This window comes from Paralichthys olivaceus, chromosome 20 (genome assembly GCF_024713975.1).
Source record: "Paralichthys olivaceus isolate ysfri-2021 chromosome 20, ASM2471397v2, whole genome shotgun sequence".
Classification (NCBI taxonomy): Eukaryota; Metazoa; Chordata; class Actinopteri; order Pleuronectiformes; family Paralichthyidae; genus Paralichthys; species Paralichthys olivaceus.
The window spans coordinates 6,676,811-6,701,107 of record NC_091112.1 but is presented as its reverse complement, the minus strand read 5'-3'; the positions used below and the strand labels follow the sequence as shown (position 1 = coordinate 6,701,107).

The 24,297-nt window shown below is 42.1% G+C and overlaps 1 protein-coding gene across 4 annotated transcripts; it reads right to left on the bottom strand.

The window, feature by feature from the left end:
• Nucleotides 1-110: 110 nt before the first annotated feature.
• kmt2ba (lysine (K)-specific methyltransferase 2Ba) lies at nt 111-23,794 on the bottom strand. Of its 4 annotated transcripts, none has more exons than XM_069516741.1 (36): nt 23,378-23,794; nt 19,621-21,076; nt 19,079-19,245; nt 18,295-18,378; nt 18,031-18,187; nt 15,822-16,092; nt 15,399-15,460; nt 14,978-15,226; nt 14,513-14,622; nt 11,645-12,730; nt 11,293-11,406; nt 11,063-11,209; nt 10,708-10,800; nt 10,389-10,506; nt 10,098-10,211; nt 9,644-9,834; nt 9,443-9,544; nt 9,149-9,259; nt 8,950-9,026; nt 8,613-8,794; nt 8,303-8,382; nt 7,691-7,825; nt 7,408-7,566; nt 7,201-7,318; nt 7,024-7,102; nt 6,745-6,905; nt 6,466-6,627; nt 4,020-6,339; nt 3,805-3,921; nt 3,501-3,616; nt 3,184-3,309; nt 2,692-2,944; nt 2,445-2,555; nt 2,240-2,323; nt 2,026-2,155; nt 111-1,867 (listed from the first exon to the last, which is right to left on the bottom strand). In XM_069516741.1, exons 1-36 carry the CDS (start codon nt 23,681-23,683, stop codon nt 1,592-1,594), a joined length of 9,624 nt encoding a protein of 3,207 aa, XP_069372842.1. In that variant the 5' UTR covers nt 23,684-23,794; the 3' UTR covers nt 111-1,591. The 4 variants fall into 4 exon arrangements, with proteins under 4 accessions (XP_069372842.1, XP_069372843.1, XP_069372844.1 ...); XM_069516742.1 differs by having other exon boundaries at nt 3,805-3,918; XM_069516743.1 differs by having other exon boundaries at nt 11,645-11,749.
• Between the last annotated feature and the right edge of the window lie 503 nt (nt 23,795-24,297).

The following is a 24,297-nucleotide window of genomic DNA, read 5'->3' as shown; positions in this document are numbered from 1 at the left end:
GCATGGACATTTATATACGTTTACTTAAGAGTCACAGCTTTTACTGTTTTAATTCCAGTAATTTAATAAATGTTTGATGGTAAAAACATTTGCAAAAAGTAAAGAAAAGGAACATTTCAAATCTTTATTGAACATAAATTAAAAAAATGTATATAAAAAATATTTAACAGGTTTAGAAATTCTTTATACAACTTTATACAAGCAAAAATCCATTGTGACAATGCTGTGTTTCAAATTCACTTGTTAATCCTAAGAAAATGAAAGAAACATCTACTGGGTTCAGCTTCTACATCCACAGGCGGAGATGCACACGGGGAAAAGAAAACAGCGGCTACCTTTACTCGGGAAATCATCGCAGGCATAATAACAAGTCAGTGTTTTATAGTAGTGAATAGGGCTAGTCACACTAGAAGGACATGATGATTAGAAAGACTGAACAATGAGGAAGCAAATGTTTTTAAATGAAATCTTGCTTCATAACACCTTTGAGGTAGAACACCAGTGAGAGGGTGAAAAACAATCACAAAAAAAAAAAAAAGATTAACTTAGAATCATGACTCTGCAATTCAGTTTCTATTAGTCAGCCTTCACTTACAAAAACAAAGTTAAAAGCTCAAACACATTTATTTCCATCAGCTTGTTTAATATACATTTATTGTTCAAATATACAAAAAAAAAAAAAGGAAAGATTCATAAGGGACCGAGCAGAGCAAGATCTCAATATTCAATTTTAACCCTGCACTGTGGAAAAGTCATTGACTCATTGACCTTAAAATACACTGACAGCACAAATGAACAGATAAAGAACAGGTTAGTGAGATAAAAGCATTTCGATCGCAGCATCTCTGCTGTTACAAATAAAAGTGAGATTTTTCTGAGAGGTGGAAAAAGTTTGGGTGACTCTTATTAAAAGTACCCATTAGGGTAAATGTCATCAGCACCTTATTGTCATCCCTGTGGCGTCCAGAGTGATGTTAAAATGTAGCTGCACTACAACGTGCACAAGGTGCTTTGAGTTACTTTTAATCTGAAATAAAAAATCAGTCTCGTCTGCTGTGACACCAGTGCTGCCTGAGAGGGTCTTTTCAAAATAAGGTGCTGAGTTAAATTAGTTGTTGTCATCCCTTTCTGAGACCAAAGACACCCTGTCACCAGCATAGTAATGGATCCATCTTTACATTATAGTAAATGCAAATCAGGTTATTTTAGTTTGCACCATTTTTGGCTGGTAGTCGTCACCTCCCGAGCTCCAGCAGAGGCTACTGCTGACAAAGACTGAAAGAGTGAGGTGTATCAGAAAGTAAATGAATAACAACAAAATGAACAAAAAGAGAGCAACAATCCAGCAGTCACAAACTGAATAAATAGTCTTCTTCCCAAGCTTTGACATATGGCTCTAATCTGGTTTTTCGCCCAGTCGATAAATTAAGCTTCCAATGAAGTGAAGACTCAGTAGATCAGATCTGTGCACATCGGCGACCTCTCTCCTTATGGCTACGTCACAGCAGTCGCCTTCATTGATTCGTCAAAGTCCACTTTCCGAATTCAAGTGCATTATTCAACAAGATGAGCATTGGTGCGCAGTGTCATACTAATTTAGGAAACGGCGGCAGCGTCTCGTCGCGCAGTTGCAGTGCAGCTTGCTGTCCTCGTCCTCGATGGGGAACTTGTAGTCGTATGTGAGCTCCTCGCCGCGGTAGATCTTCCTCAGGGCGAAGATGACAATGTGCTTGCGGCCGTCCACGTTGATGACGCGGGAGTAGCAGTTGGGCTCGCACGAGTGGTTGATGAAGCGAGCGGCGTTGCCCTGCATCGTCGCGTCCACCACGTCGAAGTCGTCGATGCGGAACATGTAGCAGCCGATGCCCTGATGGTGAGTAATGAAAAAAAAAATTAAATAAACAGACTTACACTGTTTATACATTTTCTTAACTAGTTTGTGTAAAATTTTGTTTTTGCTCAAAGCAACTACTATTCCAGTTTAGTTTAGAGATTTTGTTTTCAAATCTAGTTAAATGTGCCGACCTTGCTGTCATAATATTTCTCCCTCATATCAGTCAGTACAGAGCGGATGACGGTGCCGGCGTACTCGATCACCATCTCCCCAGCCTCGATGTTCCTCTTACAGTAGAGTCCACGTCCGTGAATTTGAGATCTACAAGAATGACAGAAAAGGATGTGGGTTAATTTATATATTTCATTTCAGTGTAAATACATTCAGTGTTTTGTTTTTCATTACCTGTAAACTCCAACTGCTTCTTTGGATATTTTCTCCAGGTGCCTGAATCTCATCGCCATGGGCAGCTCACTGCTGGTGGCTCGTCTGTCAGAGGAAGAGACAGAAAAGGTGGTTTCAATATGGAAATTTTATTTTTTCACTGCGGCTTGCAAAGGCTAAAACTTTTATTATTAGGATCATGATGGCACAGTTTAATTAATCTAACCTAGAAGATTTGAGAGGGAATTCATCCTCCTCTTCATCAAAGGGGCCGACGATGTCCGGGGGCTCTCTGTGCTGCGATGCCAGGAAGTTGAACATATCAAAAGTTGCTTTCCTTAATTAGGAAGGAGGAAAGAAAAATACAGTTAACAGACAAGAAAGAAAATTAAAGACACAGAGCAACAGAGTTTAAATAAACTTTAGCAACAATTACAAATTCTTAAACACAAAAACTGTGACCGTGTTGGTACCTTGTGTAGATTTCAGTTCGGGCGCAGCCACTTGGGTTGAGGGGAAGCTCTTCCTCGATGGCATCACAGCGGTGGAAGCGGAAGCGGTGGTATTTGCAGTTCGTGGCCCCCTGCAGTTGCTCCAGCAGGAAGATGACGGCATCGTGGACGACACCGAGCACCCGCGGCCCGCTCATCCCACCCAGCGGCAGCTGCTTCAGATGGAAGCCAGCACGAGCTTCAAGGACACCATCAATCACAGCACGCCAGGCGACTGAGGGAGGAAAGAGATGAGGGAGGTGTGGGAGTTCTGCAACGCTGCACATCCACAAGACTGACTTTCTTATTTATACTCCTCTTAATCGTTAAAACTAAAACATGAATCCAGAAGAGCAGTTCTTCAGGTTTTCCCGGCTGTTACATATTCAAACTAGAACAGAATGATATTAAGAGTTTATGGAATTCTAAAAATCATAAGCCAGTCAAACAGCACAGTCACTAAACAGCCCTTACCCTCGATGCTGTTTGCTTTAACACTAAATCCATCATCACTGGTGATTTCAAAGCGCAGGTGAGGCTGGTTCATGTACATCCTCTTTTTATGTTTAGGTGGAGGAGCATCTTCGTCTGAGCTGAAACCTATGGAATTAAATGTAATTACAAAAAAAGGGTTATGTACAAAATTTCCTGAGGGGCTTAATAATTCAGCCTAATTAGATTTTTAATAATTACAGTTTGTAAGGAAAATTTGAAAAAAGATATATTCTCAAAACAAAGGGATTTGACTCCAGATGTTTTTTAACAGATTTTTTTTTTTTTTTGTCACAAACCTGTATAAGGGCCCCATTCAGACAGGTCACAATGGCGAGCGCTGACCCACATGTGTGTTTTACTCTCGTCGCTCTGTGTGTTGGTTTGTGCGGATGAACTCTCAACCTGAGATTGTCTGAGGAGAAAGATGAGGCAAAAAAGTTTTTTATTAGTGTACAAAAATTTTGTATATATTGCTAATGCACTCTTTAAACTTATAAGCTGTCCTGAATATTTATTCTACTTATGTTAGAATAGAGTTGTGTAAACATCTGTTAGAATAGTAACAAGACTATAAATGAGGATGTTTGATGTGGAACAAACCTAGAGGGTTGGGGCAGAGGTGGAGCAGGGATTCTCAGCAGCTCAGAAGTGTTCTCCTGATCTAGATCGAAAACGTCTTTCGTGCTCGGAGCTTTTATTCTCACACCACTCAATCTGCTGCATGAAATCAACACAACGTATTTTATATTTAGGCTTTTAACTCTCATGGCCCAGTAAGGAATCAGTCAAGAAAAGAATTAGAAATCTTCCCATACCTGGCTTCATTAACCTTATCCAGCTCACTTGCTGTATCCATCAAGAAGTCAATCTTGGATTTCTTCTTTGAGGGCTTTTCAGTTGTTAAGACTCTCTTAACTTTCTCCTGGTGGCGTGATGAGGCAGCTTTTGGTTGCAAGTTCAAATTTGGTTCACAGATTAAACCACTGGGAGACTCTGAGCGTGCAGCTGGAGACTGATCCGAGTTCTCTGCGTCCTGAAACTGGGACACTCTAGCCTTTGGCTGCCGAATGTGACTGAGTATGTTTGGTTTTGTCCTTGACGAGTCGCGGTGCGTCGCCATGGCTCTGTCGATGATGGCCTGAGCTGTGCTTTCTTCCATGTTGGAGAAACTAGTATCAGGAGCATTGTGCACTCTAACAGGAGCTGTGGGAGCCCCGCTGTTTTTCACAGGCATCACTCTGACGATGATTTTTCTCTCGGTTGTTGTTGGTGTGTGGTTACTGGCAGGAGGGGCGTTTGTGGCAGAGAGGTTGGAGCGAGGCTTTATGATGACACGAGGGACAGAGCGCTGCAAAGTGTTACGACTGTGGAGAAGCTTGGCTATCTGGCTTATCTTAGCGTAAGCAGGAGAATTTGAATCGAGAGACTGGTAAGTGTTTGATTTCGGGTCTTTGACGAGAATCTGTCCTTGGCGGTTGACCAGCAAGACTTGAGGGACAGGAGCTGCGGCCGGGGTCGAGGAGGAGTTAGAAGCTGCAGCCTGACTGGCAGTCCCTGCCTGCTGCTGCTGACTTCCCGGTCTGGAGTTGTTTAGGCGGATGGCGAAGGTTCTATGTTTGGCACCAGGCTGCACAGGTAAAGCATTTAAACCATTGATCATAATGGGAGATGTGACTGTGCGTGGGACTGCACACAAAGTGGCAGCAGCAGGTGAAACAGACACATTACTTTCTGCCTGATGGGGCAACAGAAGTTTGAAATTATGCTCTGGCTGGAGACATGGTTTTGGCGAGAAGTGTTTGAGGTGTGGTGTGGGATGTTTTGTCTTCATAACGAAGGTTTTCATCATTATAGGAGATTTTTTGGTTGTAGATTCTGGCGAGTAGTCGGGGTCGTTTAAATCATCTTTATATCCTTCAACTGAGTCAGCTGATGAGGTAGTGTCCTCTTTATCTTCTTCAATGGTACTTGGGTAAACTATAGAGCCGTCGTCAGCAGAAATAAAATGGCCTGTAGTTGAATCCAAAAACACCTCATTTTGAGATGCTAGCATATCTGAGCTCATGGGGACCTCTTCCTCCTGAAGCGAAGTGTCATCCTCTGCGTAATCTGACTCGAGAAGTGCAGACGGTGGTAGGTTTTCTTGAATCTCTGGCTGAGTTGTTGCTTGTTGGACTGTCGAGTGTGACACAGTGTAAATCGACTCCAGCCTCTTGAGAGCAATGGTCAGCTGTTTAGTTGGTGTATTTTTATTATTGGTGTGGATTTTAGTGTCCGGCGCTTCATCGCTGCTCACTTCACTTTCATCGCTCTCTGACCCGCTGTCTGCTCCATCCAACTGTGAGATCGACTGTGCTGAGGGGAGCTGACCAGAGGCATCGGAGCCACTCGCTGCTTCACACACCACAGTACGAGAAAACTTTAAGTAATGGCTTGAGTCTTCATCTTCAGAGTCATTCTCCTGATTCTGTTCCTGCATTTCCACATCCTGCACTGCACCTTCCACCTCTCCTCTACCGCCGTGTGCTCCGCAGTGAAGCACCACATTCTCCGTGAGCAGAGCTTCATCGAACTCAAGCTTCGCATTCAGCATGGAGGCTACTGCCACCTCTGTGTCAGTGTCGAACACAGTATAAGGCAGCTCCTGGGACATCAGGCTGGCAACTTCCTCTTCCAAGTTTTCAGGGGCGAGTGAGATCCCGTTGGTTGTGGCCACGGCTGCGTCTTCTGCCTCGGACGATGCCAGGAAGTCTTGGGGAACCTCCGCAGAGACCGGAGTGGTGATTTTAAAGCTCTGTCTCCCTTTGGGGGAGTGCGTGATGACTGCTTGCCGAGGTGACATCCCTGTAGTGATGCTGGAGTTGGATCTAGGCGGGGAGCTCCATACAGGTGATGTGGAGTTTTGTTGTGACAGAGGAGGTGAGACAGGTGCAGCACTTGATGACCTTGGTGGGGAATTGAACAGTGCACATCTGGAATGGACAGTGCCCCCTGAGCGGAGAGTCATCGGAACAGTTGGATCACTGTCTGTTGGGGAGGAGCTACAGCGGCTTCTCGATGAGAGTCTGCGAGGCCGACGGGTTTCCTCCAGATCCCTCAGTGTCAGGATGTGATGAGATTTGGGGGGAGCGGATCCTGAAAGCAAAAAATAAACGACAAGAGTGAGTGAATACACAAAGAAAAAGCACATCTAACATGCAGAAAATGCATTTGCAAGAATAAATGATCAAAACAAGTAAAAATGTGTGTCTAAACATTTACCTGGTGATGGGAGAGGTCGGGATGATCCTCCTGCTGGTCTTCTGGTCTGTGTATAACCAGGACTTTTGGACCCAGGTGTGTTGTGCACTTTAGAGTTGGGTGATGGGGTAGTGGACTTTATCGGGCTGGAAGAGGAGCTCAAATGATCTGGAGACTCCATATCTTTCAAAGAAGAAAACACAAATGTGCTGATATAGACAGTTTTCAGTAAAATCTTTACTGTTTTAATTGTGTCACTGCTCTCAGTGTTAATAGTTCAATCTGTACAGTCCTCCTCACCTCTGTGGTGTTTGGGACTGTGGACGATGGTGTGATTCTCCTCCTTGTCCCATCTCAGATCCTGTTCCTCACCGGGGAGAGGAGTGCTCACTTCTGTCACCTTACAGGTGTACTTACAGCGCCTGCGGGGGTCCACAGTGCTCCAGTACAACCGAGAACATCTAAAGAATAAATGGATTTGTCATTTTGAGAACAATAAGGATGCTACAGCAGCAGCAGACTCCCTAAACCACTCTTAAATTACCTGAGTATGGCTTTATAATGACAATGGCCACTTACTGATAGCCGACAGGATACAGCATTCTCCCATTAGAGGACAGCTCTGTCAACACACCAAGTTTCTGAATCTGCAAAGAGCCTGGAAAATAAAAAATGAATGATGGGGTTGAGCATATTGTCCTGATGAAGACACAACCTCAGTACTGTAGTCAAGACCCAACACCCAGATATGTTTACCTATGGTCATGTTTATGGTTTCTGGCTCTAGGCCCGTGAGGAACTTTCTTCTGAATGTAATCCCCTCAAAGTCTACGTACACCCGTCGAGGGACTTCAAACCCTTCCCCAGAAACCACCTGTAGAGGCACAGTAAATCATACATCAGTACAACGCACAAACATTTAACAGGTAATCAGAAAGAGATTAGAGGAAACTGTGTTCATACCTTTGCACTGACAAGATCCCTGTGTTTGCAGCAGTACATCTTCCTGTCCTGCTGAAACACACAGCTCTGGGCACGAGCACACATGAAATGGAAATTACTCTGGCAGGTGGCGAGACAGCAGCCCACAGTCGCCCCTGACTGTCCACAGCGATCACAGCGCTGGAGAATGAAGGACAAAAACATTCAAGTTAATAAACACATACAAGTTTGTCACGGAGTTATGCAACTTGTGCAAACTGGAACACTTGGAGCTGTATTAACAAATGTCCAGACAACAGCTTACCAGGTGGCGCCCTCTTGAGACAGCACTGTGCACTTGCAAAAGAGCACCGTTGTCCTCATACACCTCTGCAGACCAAAGGCAGCAGTTAATGTGCGCCCATTCATTCTGCCCCAAGTATAACAGCCGTCCCGCATCCTGTCAGGAAAATCACATTCAGATCACTCAATGAACAGCAGACAATGACCATGTTTATATGAGCAACATTGAGCAGTCAACCCAGGACAGCTGAAATATAAGCCAGCTTGTTTCAAAGATTTGACTCTGTGTGTGAAAAACACTGAAGGGTGTTAAAACAACTCCTTGATTAATTTGCTACAGTATTGATTATCTGTTATTATTGTTTTTTACTGAATTTAAAGGTTTCTTAAAGGTTTAGTGGGTGAAGAGTCTTGTTGCAGCTGAATACCCGTCACCTCACCCTCCCTCTGCCTAAAGAGAACCTGTGGTAGCGTCAGTCGTTATAAAAACTCAAAAGGGGTTTAGTTTGGGTTAACGTAAAAAACATGGTGATCTCCGTATGGAGGACGTGCTCATGAAGTAAATATAAAGTATTTAAATATGAAGAGCCAGTTCTAAGGTAAAGAAAACAACAATGATTGTGAATCAACTCACTGCAGGAGCAGAGTCTCCATATTGTTGGCACAGTGCACACTGCCTCACATCTCCAGTCCTGATAGATTTCACCTTTACACCTGTGAGGGGAGAGAACCAAATGAACACAGGTTTGAAACTAGAGAAAAACTACTTTAATACATTAATACAGCTAAAATATACAACATTCTTTTTGCTTTTAAAAGTGCGGTAAACTGCACCGATGTGATCTTCGACTCAGGATCAAATCCACTGTGACTGTATGTTGAGAGGTTCTGGCTAAGATCACATTCCTGAAATGATACAGAACAGACAACAGCAGTTTCCATACCATGTGAATGCAGAGGGAGGCTGTGGGATGCACCACACTGCTGTGTAGTGAGTGAGGATAGCAGAGAGTCGGATTTTCCCACTGGTGGGCCCCTGGACTCCTCGAGCTGGTATGTCCTCTCCAGCCACTGTGCATAGCTGTGCTCCTTAGATGGTGGAAGGACGGCCTCAGGGAGCATGCCACTGTAGAGTGAAGGAGATGAACAGTGAAACAGAGGAGCGATTTGAAACAGCTCTCAATCTATGACAAAGTCCTCAGTATCTATTTAAATCACATTCATTTAGCATTAACACCTAAAGCTTCAACTATACTATAACACTCATGTGGAAACATTTACCTTGGAAATTCATCAGAGAATAAGTTCCATGTCTTTAGAATAGGTGAAGGAAACCAAGTGAAAATCTGCTCCAACAACTGTCAGAAGTAAGAAATGTAAGATGAGAGGAAAACATTTGTTAAATTGTGAAGGACAGTGTCTATTCTTGGACATTACTTCAGAATAAACTATTATGTTTTAGTTTTAGAGGTAAGCTTACTTTGACATAGTGTGCCTCGGCCTGAGTAGTTGGCCTCTGATCCTCAGGGAAAAGCTCTTCCTCCTTCAGCCGCCTCCTCATCACAGAGATGACATCTGTATGGAACGCTTTCTGAGTAGGTGAGAAAAAAAAATAAAAGGGGGTCAAGAGTTTGATCCAGAGCATCAAACAAAAGTGAGTTTGAAAAAATTACTGTCATAACTTTGTAAAATTGCCTTTTTTCATTGATTTTACTGAGCTAAATGTGGTGAGTGAATAACAGAACAATCAGATTATAACGAAGAATAAACTCACTATTGAGGTGTACCCTCCCTCTTCAAACTTCTTCTCCATCACTTGCAGATCACAGACTGGTCGCTGTTCCCTAAAAAACCCTGAGTCGTTTGTTTTCCGACACTGAAAGACAAAGATAACCACGTTAAATAAAACAGCTGAATTTTTTTTTTATTACATAAACTGATATTCATAAGCACCAGTGGCTGCACTATCTCTTACCGCTTCACAGATAAGTAGGTGCTTGGTGGTATCATTGGAGAGGAGGTCAGTGAGCACCATCTCAAGCCCGGCGATCAGCCTGATCTGCAGCTCCTCCTTCAAGCAGCTGTGTTCACTCTGGTGCTGGCTGCAGGGTGAACAAGTGAAATCCATCTCCTCTGGTTGGCTCGACAGCAAACCACACAGCTCCTCTGCAATCACACAGATAACACATAGAAAGATTTTTTTTTTTTTTAAATATAAGATTGGGTAAATGTTGTATGATTCGTCTTCAGAAATACTATCCAGTTATCAGTAATATATTAACTTTTTAAAGACTATAAATCATGTTGAACATTTGGTTAAGATTAGACCTACAATAAAACTATGTACTACATCTTTCTATGTGTCTATTTACGTATTTATTTCATTTTTGGTTTGAATTAAAGCCCATTTATAAATAAACATTACTCACCCGAAAGTCCTTCACATTTGTAATGAATCCAGTGGCTGCATTCTGAACACTGAATCATCTGTGCGTGTTGGCTGCTGTCGTTGTAGCACTTGTGGCAGACCGTACAAAAATTACCTGATGATATTAAAATAATTAGTGTCACACAAATACAAACCAACAGTGTATACAGGTAGTACAAATCCAAGTCATCTCTCTGAGCAACACTGGACTTGTTTGGTTAGCTCATAACAAAGTCATTTAATCCACACTCTAAAGACTTCAGGAAACACTGCTGTCTGTCTTGGTCTTTACCTTTATTGTGGAGAGAAGTGCAGTCGGGGCACAGATCCTGCTCATGGTTCCAGGACAAGTCCCAGGACTTTCCAGGAGTCACACCGCAGCTTTTACACCGAATGCACGTCATGCACACCTACACAAACACAACAAAGTTAGAAAATAGCACACAGAAAGTCCAAAGAGGATTATTCCTCCGAGTTTCTTGATGAACTGTTACTTTGTACTAACTTTTTTAAATTAAGGTTTTAAGTGGATAAAAGTACCATTTAACATTTTAAGACATTTGTGAATTTTTTTTATGACCATGCAAGAAGATTAAGGTTAAATTAAATACCCATGGCAAGCTGCAGTTCATAGGTTTAGGGTATGTTGGTCCCAAACAGGAAGGATGGTAGGAGGTTTGGCATCTTTTGCACTGCAACACAGGCTAGAAGAAGGAAAAAACACACAGAGAGGGAGAGAGAGAGAGAGAGGTCAAATAATAAAAGAGAGCTGTGGTTATCAGAGAGGCTAAAACCTCTGTCAAATATAAACTCTTGCAGTTATTTCCTTTATGTGCTGTCTATAGAAGATGACACTTTATAACAAATAATACCTCATCCAAAGTCTTGACACTACATTTCTGTTTCAGTTTTCAGCAAAGATCACAGATACGTAGATGTCGTGATGAGTCTGCTGTGGTTAAATACCTTCGTGCTTTTGCTTTTTCGCCCGCAAACGTGACAAAATTTGCACCGCCTGCAGCACCAGTTCTCCTTGTTCTCCCCCTGGGGGCGCTCCTCCGGTGAGAGGCAGAAACTGTGGAAAGGCTCACAGCAGATCTGGCAGAAGATCAACTGTGGGGGGGGCAAAAGACTAATTTACAACTACACTTGTAATGAGTGGAATTCAGCCACAGAATATTGAAAATATAAATTACCTCATGTCGCCCTTTACTGGCGCAGAGCAGACAGACAGGTTGTGGAGTGGTCGGCACAGATGTGAGGACACTGAGGCCGCCCATGAGCCACACATTCTGAACAGCGCAGTCCTCCTGACAGACGCAAGTCAAAAGTTTTTAGTTTGAAGATGACCAAGCTTTTAAATTTGAATTAAAATGTGTGGAACCAGCCAAACTACAAGCTACAAAGGATGAAAATGCTCGAGACCCTTATTAACCAGAAGAAAAGCAATTTTCTTATTTATACCAACAGGAACTTGTCAAATCTAAATATTTGCTGGACATTTGTAAAACAACTTTCCTGCCACATAGCTCTAATGCAAACACCCACCTTGAAGTCCACGTGGATCTTGTGCTTGTTCTGCAACAGGCCCTTATGGGGAAGTCCATTAGTTAACCCCGTCAGGGTGTTCACTGATGCACACTCTGCAGGATTCTGGGAATGAAGGACATATTGCGTGTCAGTTGTTGGACAGTTTTTCCGCACTGTCCCTTTGACAGGAATGTCCTCCTTCTCCTCTTCAGTTGGATCTGCTCGTACGTCTTCTTGCTCATCTTGTTTGCCCTCCTGCAAGTCTGTTTCTGGATCAACAGTCTGAGACGGCACTGGCACAGTTTCATCTTTGTTAGCTCTGTATGTCTCAGTCAACACCTCCGGGTGCAGCACCTCAGACTCTGGGCGTTCATGACAACACAACTTTTTTGAAATCTCTATCTGAGCTGAGTGCAGTGGGCACTGAGACTGTTGAAATGAGGATGCTGATATAGGTTGGCTTAATGCTGACTGCACCACAGACTGGGGCAAATGGTGCAAACGTAACCGCAGAGTTTTCTGTTGATGGTCTGTTGAGGCATGTGATGAAAGTGGAGAAGCAGGATGTGTTACATGCTGGGACAATTCTTCAGGAGACTGTGTTGAGACCTGAGATGAATGTGAAATAGTGCGCAGTGTTACAGACTGGGACAATTCAGGAGGAAATTGAGTGGTGGAGGGCGAAGACTCTGATATAGTGGTCTGTGTTAATAGTTGGGATAATGCTAATGGGGACTGTGTTTTAGCCTGTGATGAAGGTGAAATATCAGTCTGTCTGTCAGGGGGTCTGGGTGTCATGGCCTGTGATGAACATGAAATAACGTCCTGTGTTACATGTTCGGACAGTTCTGGAGGAGACTGTGCTGTGGCCTGTGATGAACAGGAATTAGGAGTCTGTGTTAAAAGGTGCGACAGCATTGGATGCGACAGTGCCATAGGCCAATCCAGACAACAGGGCAACTGCTGAGACAGAGCAGCCTGCAGGATAAAATCAGGCAGACGGTGTAAATGTATTTGTAGCTGCCGCTTCGGCATTGGGCTTCTGGTTCGGCTGGTTTCAGGGAAAGTTTCTCTGTCCTCCGTCTCTGCCATGTTCTCCTGTTCCTGTGAAGGAGGGGACTGCCTAAGCCAACCAGCAAGACAGGTTCCATAGTGACACCAATACCAGTGGCATGCAGAGGCGGCGACCGGCAGTAGCCAAAGTGACAGAAAAGGGGGAGGAGAACTACAACTTCCAGGGTGATAGCCAAGAATGATAGGTGAGAAAAGAATTTAGCATCCAGTAGATTGCAAAGAGGTTATCTGAGGTGTAAAAGAACAAATGTGTGAAGAATTTAAGTCTTGAGGAAATAGATACTGCCAGTTAATGACCAAACAAAGCCACTAGTCAAGAAAGTCAGCTTCATGGCAAAATGCATGGTGTTGTTCTCTCTATACATAAACATTAGCATATCAGGCAGCAGATTCCTAATCTTTTTTTTTTAAAGGAGATATTCATTTTAAGTCTCCCATATCTTAAAGTATTTTCCTGCAAGTGTGTACCAACACCCAGACGACAGTCATGAAACCAATGACACACATACAGACTGTTTAGAACTGCATTGTATGTACGTCCAGGTATTTATATCTGCATTTTCAAAAGCTGCATGCATGATAACATTCATGCAGGTGATGTAATTAGATGTTTATATGTTGTAACAGCATTTCCTGAACAGTTTGTCTCCACTAATGACCTGAAATGACCTGTTTTTTTAGTATCAGCATGAGCTCTGCACCAACTATGTGAACTGTCCACAAGCAATGTTTACATTCTGTTGCACTCAGCTCCTTGAGAAACTTGCCATCAGAATCCTCCACTTAGCACAGGGGACAAATCTGCAGCTAAGAAAAGGGAAAGCCAGGAAAAGATGCATGTTGCTTTGTTTACAAATCCACTGACATGACCACATGTTGGTTTCAGTCCTCTTCATTCAGTCTTCAAAATATGGTGGCTTCCTTTATTACTAGTGTACTTTGGTGAAGGAAGATGAGATTATTGGCTTGTGACAACAACAAGCACCACACGAAGTTGCAATGATCTTAGACCATGATGTCAAGAATGTCAACATTTTCATTATGGGGTATGCATGTGTATGTAATAACTTCAAATAACAAACAGCATTGCAAATTTGCAACCAACAAATAGAGATAAAAATAAATTCAAGCGGCATCTCAGGGATTATAAAATCTATGCAGCATAACAGATGATTCAAGCTTTTGAGATTTAAAGGTTAGAAATAAATGATGTGCTTTATTAGTGTTTATGCCAACTTCAATCAGCCAAAGCAAAATGTCAGGTGCAGCAAAGATAATCAATATTACTATCATCAACCATCATTATTATGTACAGCCTCAAACACAACGTGAACGGACTGGGTGCTGTGTGTTTCTACCACAAGGGAAAAGGGATTGCATTTTACCATGAACAGAGCTGAATTCTTCTGTTAATTATAAAACATGAGGTTAGGTTCATGCAAGGTGTTTATAAAGGAGGAGAAACTTAAAAGTCAGAAATGGGAGATAAGCCAGGTAAAATGTTAAAGCAGTTTTTTTTTTAGAATCATTCATTCAAGCACAGATGATTAATTTGAAAAGGAGAAAGAATCAAATACAGACCTGGGCAAAACTGTTATTAGAAAGTTATTGTTTTTTATTTGTTGTCTAAATAATTATAATTTTTTGTGTGCGTCAAAATCTTTATTTTAAGTGGCAATTTGTTGAAGAAATACAGGATTCAAACAGTTTGTATTGTTTAAATTTGTTAACACAAACCCCAAAGTTACAGTCTGCCCAGGCTATATTAGATAGTGAAGTGGAAGGGGAGAGAACTCCTCTAAATGGTTTTACCTTGTTTGCTCTGGGTCTGCTCCCGACTCCTCTGGAGAACAGCCGGCGATGCTTCACCACCTCAGGTGCAGGTTCATCCGACACTGATCTCCAGTCTGGATTAGCAAGATCTCAAAAAGAAAATAAACAGATTCAAGTCAAAAGTTGTATGTGTACTAAAGGGTTTCAGAGAGATTGTAAAATTATTTAAGGATTCAAATTTTTTTATTTAAACCTCTTGAATTGCAATTTTGTGTAGAAGTGCTAGTGCATATGCTGTCGTGGGTGTTTCACTGAATAGTTATGTAAGTGCTATTAATTGAGATACAGTAACTGAACCGGTGTGCATGAAGGTTTTGCAGGTCTATCAAGTGACTTTGCTCAAAGAGAAGGATTTAATTTGATCAGATCTCTCTCGCTTGGTGTCTTTAATGTAAAGATACATTAACAGGTTTGAGTCATATTAACAGCAAAAGCTTTAATTACCTTGGTTGCTCGCAGCAGCAGCTACATTTGCCTTGGCTGTTGATTTATCCTCGTCACCCTTTTCTTCTATTCCCTCCTCTTCTTCAGATTCGGATTTAAGCAGGCTGCTGTAGGAGCGCGGTGTGATGTTACGCAGGGACTGTTTTCTGATTCCAGGGGTCACTGACGACGGACCCTCGCCTTCTACTCCAAACTCCCAGTTCCCGGTGTCACTGCTCGACATAGAGCCTGACATCCGCCTCTCATGGCCTGAGAAACAGTATTTCCATAATGAATTACGTACACAAAACAAATATTTGGGTATCCTATTAAGTTGCTTTGATCCCTATTAATTTTTGCTAATTCATCAGTTGTAACTGAAAAACTAACTGGGGCATAAATCACAGCAGGAACATCATGTAATTATGACATCGTGACATACCTTTCAGTGGTCTGACAACGCGTTGAATCTTCGCTTTCACAATCTGGTCACACTTTCTGTATCTGGAAGCAGGAAAAAAAAAAGCTTTCACATGTGATTGTATATCCTGAGTAAAGCTCATGTGTACCCTTCTATGAATGCGTTTAGCTGTAAAAGTTGACATGGCTACTTGAACTATACTGACGAGACATTTCATCACCTGACTGACATCTGATCACCTGAAGTCCATTTTCAAAGACAAAGCCAGCAAATATTAAGATCTATAATCAAGATTTTCATTATTTTGAAAAGTTTACTGATTTATTTCGATACTGATGTTGCAGTTCTATGTTCTATGATTACCTTGTGCAGGAAAACTAGCATTATCATCAGTGTGTGTCTCTTTACACAAAACAATATGAATTGATGACTTGTTAAACTCACATGCAGCACTGCCTCTTGGTGTTGGGCCCTCCAAATTTGGGCTTATCCAGGCAGTTGACACACTTGGCGCAGTCCACCTCTATCAGACAGCCTTTGCAACGCCTGCAGCGCCGGGAGCGGGACCCCACGCCTCCAAATCGTCTCATTATCCTCCTCTTTCTAAACTTGTGGCCCCTCCCCTTTCCCATCCTCCTGCGCTGGATGTTTTCCTGTGAGACAACCCACTGAGCCCTGCCATGATCAGAGACGTCATCGTCATCATCTGCCACATCTGCAGGCGAGAGACAGAGAGGATGGGTAAAAAAGCTCCGGCAGATAATTCAAACATTATTACATACATGTGATGTGGTGGGGGCGACATCTTTGGATGCCAGAACTTACTATTCATTCTGCAGGAGACATTACAGTTCTAACTGCTGTGTTTGGAGGTGTTCATTTATGTATATACTCTTATTTACTGGTCTTTTGTCCAAGCTTGGTTTCTATGGCTACTGGTTACTATCGACTCCTAAAAGTCACTCTAGGACACATCAGGAGAGAAATCCATTGCTGGTGGACTGACCCAGATTTAAGAACTACTGGAGCAGATTTGAAACAGCCTCCTGCATCCTTCAGTGGTAATATGTTAATGCAAGCTGGCACAAAGCAACTTCACACAAAGAAAATACTCAGAGGTGGAGACTTTCAGGCGGAATCATTTTAAATCAATAATGTAGCTGCTATAACCTTGCTTAAGGCTCCATTTTCCCCAAGGGTACTAGATTAGGTTAAAAAAAATTCAGGGTAGTGAGTCTATTTGTCAAACAGCACTTCCTCACCTCATACTGAGTGATGCTCACTCGACCAGTGTTGGGTATAGCTTTCCAACAGCGGTGGCTAATCTGTGTGTGACAAAAGATATTTTTGCTGGAAAATATTTTTGTTACAACTACATTGAACTAACAAAGCAGTTTTTCTTTTGCTCAGCAGGTTAAATTTGCCAAAAGCAATAAAAACTGTGGTTTTCTAAAGAAATATTTTCTTTTTTGTGCTTGTAACTACAGAAGTTTATTTATGCCAGTTTGAAAGAATAGTTTAGCCAGTGATTGTTTTTATCATAATACACTAATAAAGCAGCTTTGCCAAACATAAAATGGCAGAATTAAATTTGAGTACGGACAGTCAGAATTTAGCATTTTCAAAAAATACATAATGTTTACCTACCAGACAGGATGTTATATACAGTATCAATTCTGTAAATGATGAGGTAATCCTGCCTATTCCAGGGTTGCAATTATTAAAAACTTTCTTTAAATACCACATAGAATGTTGTTTAATACGTATTTTTGTGACCATAAAGCTAAAATATGAAAGTATGATGGATGATGAATAAGGACAACTATGGTGCCTTGAAATCTTAATTATTTAATATAACCTGAAATATTATTGTAGGCCAAGAGTAATATTGTAATATTGGCCAATATTAATTTCTTGAACCAACCCATAAGATAAATAAACTGTTTTTGGAGAATTGTAATTAAAATATGCTCCGGGCAATGGTGACACCATTTCTAAAATATTAACAGTTTCTGTTGCTGATAGTAGTGACGGCGTTTGTTTGCTATAGGTCTGACTGAAACTCCACAAAAAAGAAAATTAATAATCCAGTGTAGGAGCTTCATAGGGGAACACATCTCCCAACAGCACACAATGGAATTCAAAAACATATCATGGCAAACATTAATTAATGCTGAAGACTTTCTAATTACTTTTTGTGAAAACAAATTCAGACTTGCATATACCCTGTACTATTACTATATACTGTATAATCTGTACTTCTACGACCACGTCTTCTTTGGTTGAGATCATTCCTTGAATAATTAAAACTTTGAAGAAGATTATTCAGCATATCTGTAAGCAGCATAATTTCCCTTGTGTCATCAAAGACCGGTTTTCTTTGTTGGTCCAAAAGAAAAAGACAACACACACACGTGACTTTCCAAATACATTGCAAACTAAGAATAGTTAACCTGCTATTTACAATTACAAATACATGATGATGCATATCATGATAATTGTATTGGCCATTTACAAAGTTTACACAGTAAGGAAATTCCTGCATGTGCACATTGTAAAAATTAAGCTGATTTTAAAGTTAATTCTGAATATATATCATCGAGTTAAGACAAAGGGAAATTCATTTTTGCACTCTTCTGTAGACACACTGTACCTTCTGTTGCGGGAGAGAAGGTGATGCCCTCTCTCTCGTGCAGTGGCAGGGCGCTCAGTCTGGGAATATCATCTGGCACCATGGCGCGGGGCTGCCCCAAAGCCACCGCTGCTGCCCGACAGACGTGTTTGATCCTTGGACCACCCAGTGGCTGCTCCTGTGTGCACACAAACATACACAGACACACAAAAACATAAGACGCTTTGTGGATTTATCCAAATATATATATGTAAAAACTCCCATTTTTTAATGTAAAAGCATTACCTGAGGACTAGTATCTTGAGGAGATGTACCAACTTTTCTCCTCCTTCTTCCACTCACTGGCCCCTGCAATTCTCTGGAGCCCAACTATTGGTGCAGACAAAAAAAAGGTTTTATGATAAACAGTAAAAAATGAAAATTGTATTCAATTCATAATGATATGAAACAGAAAAGCGACACATTCTCATTCAAAGCCAAAGCCAGGAAACAAAACATATTATAATTGTAATATGACTGATTCAAATGCTTTGAACATTGTTATGATAACGAACATCCAAATCAGAAAGGTCAGCGCCACAAACAATAACGCCACAGAGAGAATCTAAAGCCAGAAGATGAGATCATGCACAGTTCAAAAATCCTATCATACTATAGGTTAGTCCTAAAGAAAAAGAAAAACCATTAATGATAATATAGTAGGATATTGAAACCCTACAGGTATAACATTTTCAAGATAAAAAATAAAGTTGGCTGTCCGTGGTATACACAGCACAAGCATCGACACTATTCATTATAAATGCACCACCACGTAAATCCTAGTAGCTCATTAAATAAGAGCTTGTGATCCAAACTCAGTCATTATTCATCAACATTAATAATTAGTAGTTATTGTCAGATTGGCTAATCACTTCAGCTCTACAGATTTAAGTGCCCTTCGAACTATTTACAACGTGTAATCATCACTCTGATGAGGAGCATTGAATTTATAATCTTATTATCGTAAACTGACAATGTGTAAGTCTGCAAAATTCTCCTTCAGCACAGATTTGATGTTTTGGATTCTTACCTGAGACAACTTGAGCTGCTTCTGCTGATCAATCTTGATGAGCTGGACTTTGGCTTTCTTCAGCAGGTGGAGCATCCTCTTATTAGCTCCACTGAGACCTATTCGATGGCTGGGCCCACTGACTTCTAAAGTCTCCTGAACCTCCCCCGTCATGCCTACTGCTTGATCTGTACCAAAGAGCAGGAACAAAGAAACTCTGGTTAGATGATGTACAACCAAAAGGCCTCATAATTATAAACCACATTTCAGAAACACACCGATGAACCAAATGGTGAAGCAACTGCTTCCATGTGTCAGATTATATAAAACAACTTTTTCAAGCTGTTTACTGAACTGTCCAGTAAAGCTAAATTACTTATTACATAAATAAAGAGGCGTCTTGGCTGAGCCAAAAAACATATTTTCCAGTTAAGCTAAATTTGTAAAAACATGGCTACAGTTGGATAGATAGATGCTTTATTGATCCAGAGGGAAATTTAGTAGGTACAGAGTTAAGTAGCAAGAGCTTCTAAATTACAAATAAAGGGAAAAACAATTCTTACTATTGCTTCCACTCTCTTCAAACGGCATTTGAGAGGGCTTCTCCGCATCAGTGTTCACCACCACTGCAAGTTTCCTCACAACACCAGGAGAGTCCATATCCAGCTCTTCCATCATGAGCTTTGACCTCCGCCTCTTCTTGACATGAGAGCTCAAGCCTTCGCTGTGATACATATGATCCTCCGGAGTGTCACACTGGCCTCTCTTTTTCTCTGCCAGTTTCAAGGTCAGTTTTTTGAGGTTCTTGTAAATCTCTACGTGGCTCGTGCCTGAACTGGGCTTCGGAGAAAACTTCATCTCAGCAGACGGGCTGTTGTAAATGGATAAAGAGTCACTGTCTGACAGTAGTGAGTTGCCATCATAACCTGACTCATGAGGTGATGCACTCGGTTTTCCGTCCTCTCTCTGCTGACTCTTCAGCAATGTTGAAAAAGGGCCCTTTGGAAAAGGAATCATTTCCTCATCCAAGAACCTCTTTGGAGTTTTAATAACACGAGAGGACCGTACGCTCATCAAAGGAGTGGAGGAGTTGGAGCCCTGCTGGACTTGTTCAGAAAACGAGCTGTGTTCACCTTCTGATTGTGTGATATTATGTTCTTGCAGCTGCTCCTTGTTCTCGTCCTCCGTCGTTGTGGCTGGAATGGCCTCTGGTACATATGTGTAAAAAACACGCCTAGTGCGAGTACGACCCAGTTTCGGTCGTCTGATGGTTGGCGGTGGCTTTCTCTTGTACCCATACAAAGACTTTCTCTGCGCTCTTTTGTGAATTCGTTTTTTTGGGGAATCTTCAGCTTTACACTCAAGGGGCATTGCTGCCTCCTCTCCACTCTGAGCACCAGCCTCGGCTCCAGCCTCCGGAGAGGCACCAGTACTCTTAACAATTCTCTTCCTCTGCCTTCTGTGGAAAGATGTAAATGACAGAGCAACTGCTTGAGATGTGCCTCTGGTGTGCCCAAGTGGTTTCAGAGAGCTGTGTGGCTGGGACTGGTCTGAGTCCGAGTCCTCTGAAACCTCCTCTTCTTCTTCTTTTGCCGTGACGCCACCAGATGTTTGGTTGTGCATTCTGCCTGACTCGCCTTTTCCTGCTGCTTTCCTTGTAAAGAGAGTTGATCGTGTACTACTCTGGCTGCCTGAGGCCCGCTCATCTATATGTTTGGCTTTTGTGGGGAGTACTAACTGCTTGCTATGCACTTTAATTATCATCTTGGGTATTTGTTTGTCTTCTACTGGGCTCTCTTTGTCACCCTGGCCTTCTTTGTGAAGCCTCGGTACAATTTTCCCAATCAGAGCTGGTTTTGGGGTCTTGGGTGTAATTTTTCCATCAAGATATTTTGTTCCTGGGGAATGTTCCGAAGCACGGGAAGACTTTGCTTGGCGGAGTGACGAAGGCCGAGGAACAGTGCCAGACGTTTTCTTAGGACAAACTGTAGAGGTCCCAAATCCAGGGAAATCTTCCTCCTGGAGAAAAACAGAAAAGGGAAAACGTTGAGGGTTAAATAGCAAAATAGGAGAAAGAGAAGGGGAATGACATGCTGTAAACTGTCTGGCTGCACAGGAGTCAAACCAAGGATGTGCTGCTCAGGACATGTAGGCCCATGTGATATGTGCTCTAAGTATTCAGCTATCAGGCCCAGGTAAAAGCATTTACCTAAATAAAACATTAGATTCTATCTGGCAATATTCTTCTATTAAATATAGGGATGAAAATGGACACAAAATAATTACATAACACCATATATTAAATATCCAACAGTGCCATAATTTAGAGCATTGCCGTGTAATGAAGGAAATGGTGTAATACGTATTTCCTTTCAAGCTAAAATAGTGATTTGGTTCAGCAGGTGCTCAGGTTTCTGAGTATGTGGGAGATTTACTGCCTCAGCATTCTTACTCCTTGAGAAATAACTAAGATTTTCCACCTGTGCACCCTCTGTGCACATGTCAATTGTAGTAAGGTGCAACATGATGCAATCTAACTGTAATGTAGCATCTGAAATAGAAAACTGCACCATTTCAATATGGTCACTTCCTGAAAATATAGTCGACATATAATACTAACAAAGTTTAAGAAGAAAAATCCGCCTCCAGCTTCCTCTAATTCAGACATCTGTCTACCTCATATGCTAAGACTGCACACTTCATCAAAAGCACACTTCAACTTGGTTTCAAATTACTCACATCCATCTTCACATGCAAAATGGCCCTGTGATGAAATTTGTCGAGTACAGCTGCAGAGCATGAGAGTGTGTGGCACCAAGTGACGTGCGGTGCTCCAGTCGAGCATCACCCACAAGCTTTAGCATGAGCCATGTGACTGTGTTACAGTGCACACTAAGGGGATTGCATCAGTGAAATCTGACTGATGTCAGACACTAAAGCTCCTGGGCTGGAGATTAAATAATATCATTAGATTCTATTTGGAATGTAATACTATCACAACCCACCTGCCGAGCTTCTGCTGAAAGTTGACCACCTTAGTAGCAAAGGCTATCACACACCGGCCTCTGTGAGACAACATGAATGCACATTGACAGATCTAAATTCTCCGTTTGTTGTTTATATCATATTATTAAATACTTCATCAATGATTAGTCAACTGACAGAAAATTAATTTGCAGCTATATAGAAAGCTGGAAATTCATTATTCATAACTTCTTTGTGATGTCTGGTTGAAAAAATTTATATTTTTGAGGGTTTTGAAGTGTAGCTATTTGTGGGCTTTTCCCACAGTGCTGTGGCACAGTGGAAATCAAATGATGAATCAATAATGAAATCAATAGCAAGCTGCAGCCCTCGATTCTAGTTGCTAGCACCAAATATAGAGAAAGTAAAGTCAAAATTACACAAAAGTGTAATTATCTACTTCAGTTCACTCACTGCAACAACATCAAGATTTCACACTTGCTACCCTCTCGTGCATATTAATCCATCGTACCTGCAGTTAGATTTGAACTTGTGTGAAAGCATGCATAGCATAAGAAACACACATATCTCTTTTAATACTTCACCTAAACATCAACAACGTGAACCGTGTTAAACTAAGTCTTATAATTAACATTCACAGTGAAAGCTTCTTTGAGAGAATGACCAAAACCCAGCTTTGTGATCAAACGTGTGGGTAACGTCCCTGTCTGCCTTCCTGCTGCAGCCCACGACGAAAACACCGAGTTGTCATCTGACAGGGGGAGAAGTCCCCAAGTTATCAGCAGCCACGAATCAGCTACGACGAGATTAGCAGCCCGTGTGTGTGTTTGTCTCTCTGTGTGTGTGTGTGGTTGAGTGTGTGGTTGTGTGTGTCTGTGTGTGTCTGCCAGCACAGGGTGGGATCTCAAACTGTTTTCAGGGGCTGGATAAACAAAGACATATCCTGGTTTCCACAACAAAACGCATCCACTGCTGTTTCCATTCCCACCGAAGTTTCCGCCTTAAGCCATTTTCATGCAAACCCGCAGCTGCACGGACACCGATCTGTGTGTGTGTGTGTGTGAAAGACTGAGGCAACTTACGGTCATTTCAAATCAATGAATAACTAATATGTGCGGGGGTATTCACCCATCGACCACTGAAGCGTACCCCGCAGCTAGCTAGCTACGATGTTTACAGGGTTGGTGTTTGCAAGCTACCGCTAACTAGCTCCGTGTTAGCTTAAACACTTTAAATAGCAAACAAAGTGCTTTACATTTAAAACAGGGTGTGTTAGTTTGCCACGTTAGGCTGGGTGATATCAATGCAGCTGACATGCTACGTTAGCTTATTCACCTCCTCGCTGCAGCTGCTGGACTCGAAGCCCGCATCTCTCTGCCGCCTGTGCTTCTCCGCCACCCCGAGCAGGCGCAGCAGGGACGGATCCTCGCTCAACGCGAGCCCGATGTTCACGGGCCTCGGCCCTTCGACAGCCAGCTCCCCGTCATCCGAGCCCAGCCTTCCGCGTCTGGTGCGCTTCTCCGACCGCAGCCTGCTGCGAGCCGCCCACGGCCGGCCTGGGAAGCGAGCCCGGGCCGGGTGTTGGATGTTTGAGCCCGCTGCGGTAGCGGGAGATGGTAATCCTCCTCCCGATGCCGCCATTATTTACCACAACAACACGGTGGGCGCGCGGGCGGAGGGAGACTGCGGAGAGGTAAGATGGACCGAGGGCGCGAGTTAGAGAGCAACCACTGAGGCATCATGGGAAAACGAACTTCGCCGACAGGGAGCGACACATGTTCGATCACTGTGCGACACAGTGGACGAGTGTACTTGTGTGGATCATTTATTGTGCTCAGCTCCTGGGACAAAGACCTCATCTTTTATTTATTCAACATTCAGTATCAGCTATAACACGTCAGGTAGTAAGGTTCTATTATACAAGTGCTTTTTCTTCTCACCATAAATATCTGATATATTATTGGAAAAAGTGACTGGTTGTTTTGAGTATAGATTTCAGAACATTTTGGAGAGTGTCCCTTTTTGCCTTGTCGAAACCTTCAAAATGAATTCAAATATCATTATATTTAGACTGCGTTAAATTAACTAAACAGATCAGTATTAATCAAGAAGTTGTAGGATAACACCCATGTGGTAATTAAATGTTAGTTGTTTATTCAGCCATTTCAGTTTAGATTTTAAAAATATCTAATTAGAAGTAGATCCATATATTTTTCCTTTAAAGAACAGAACAAGTATTTTCAAAGAAACAACAG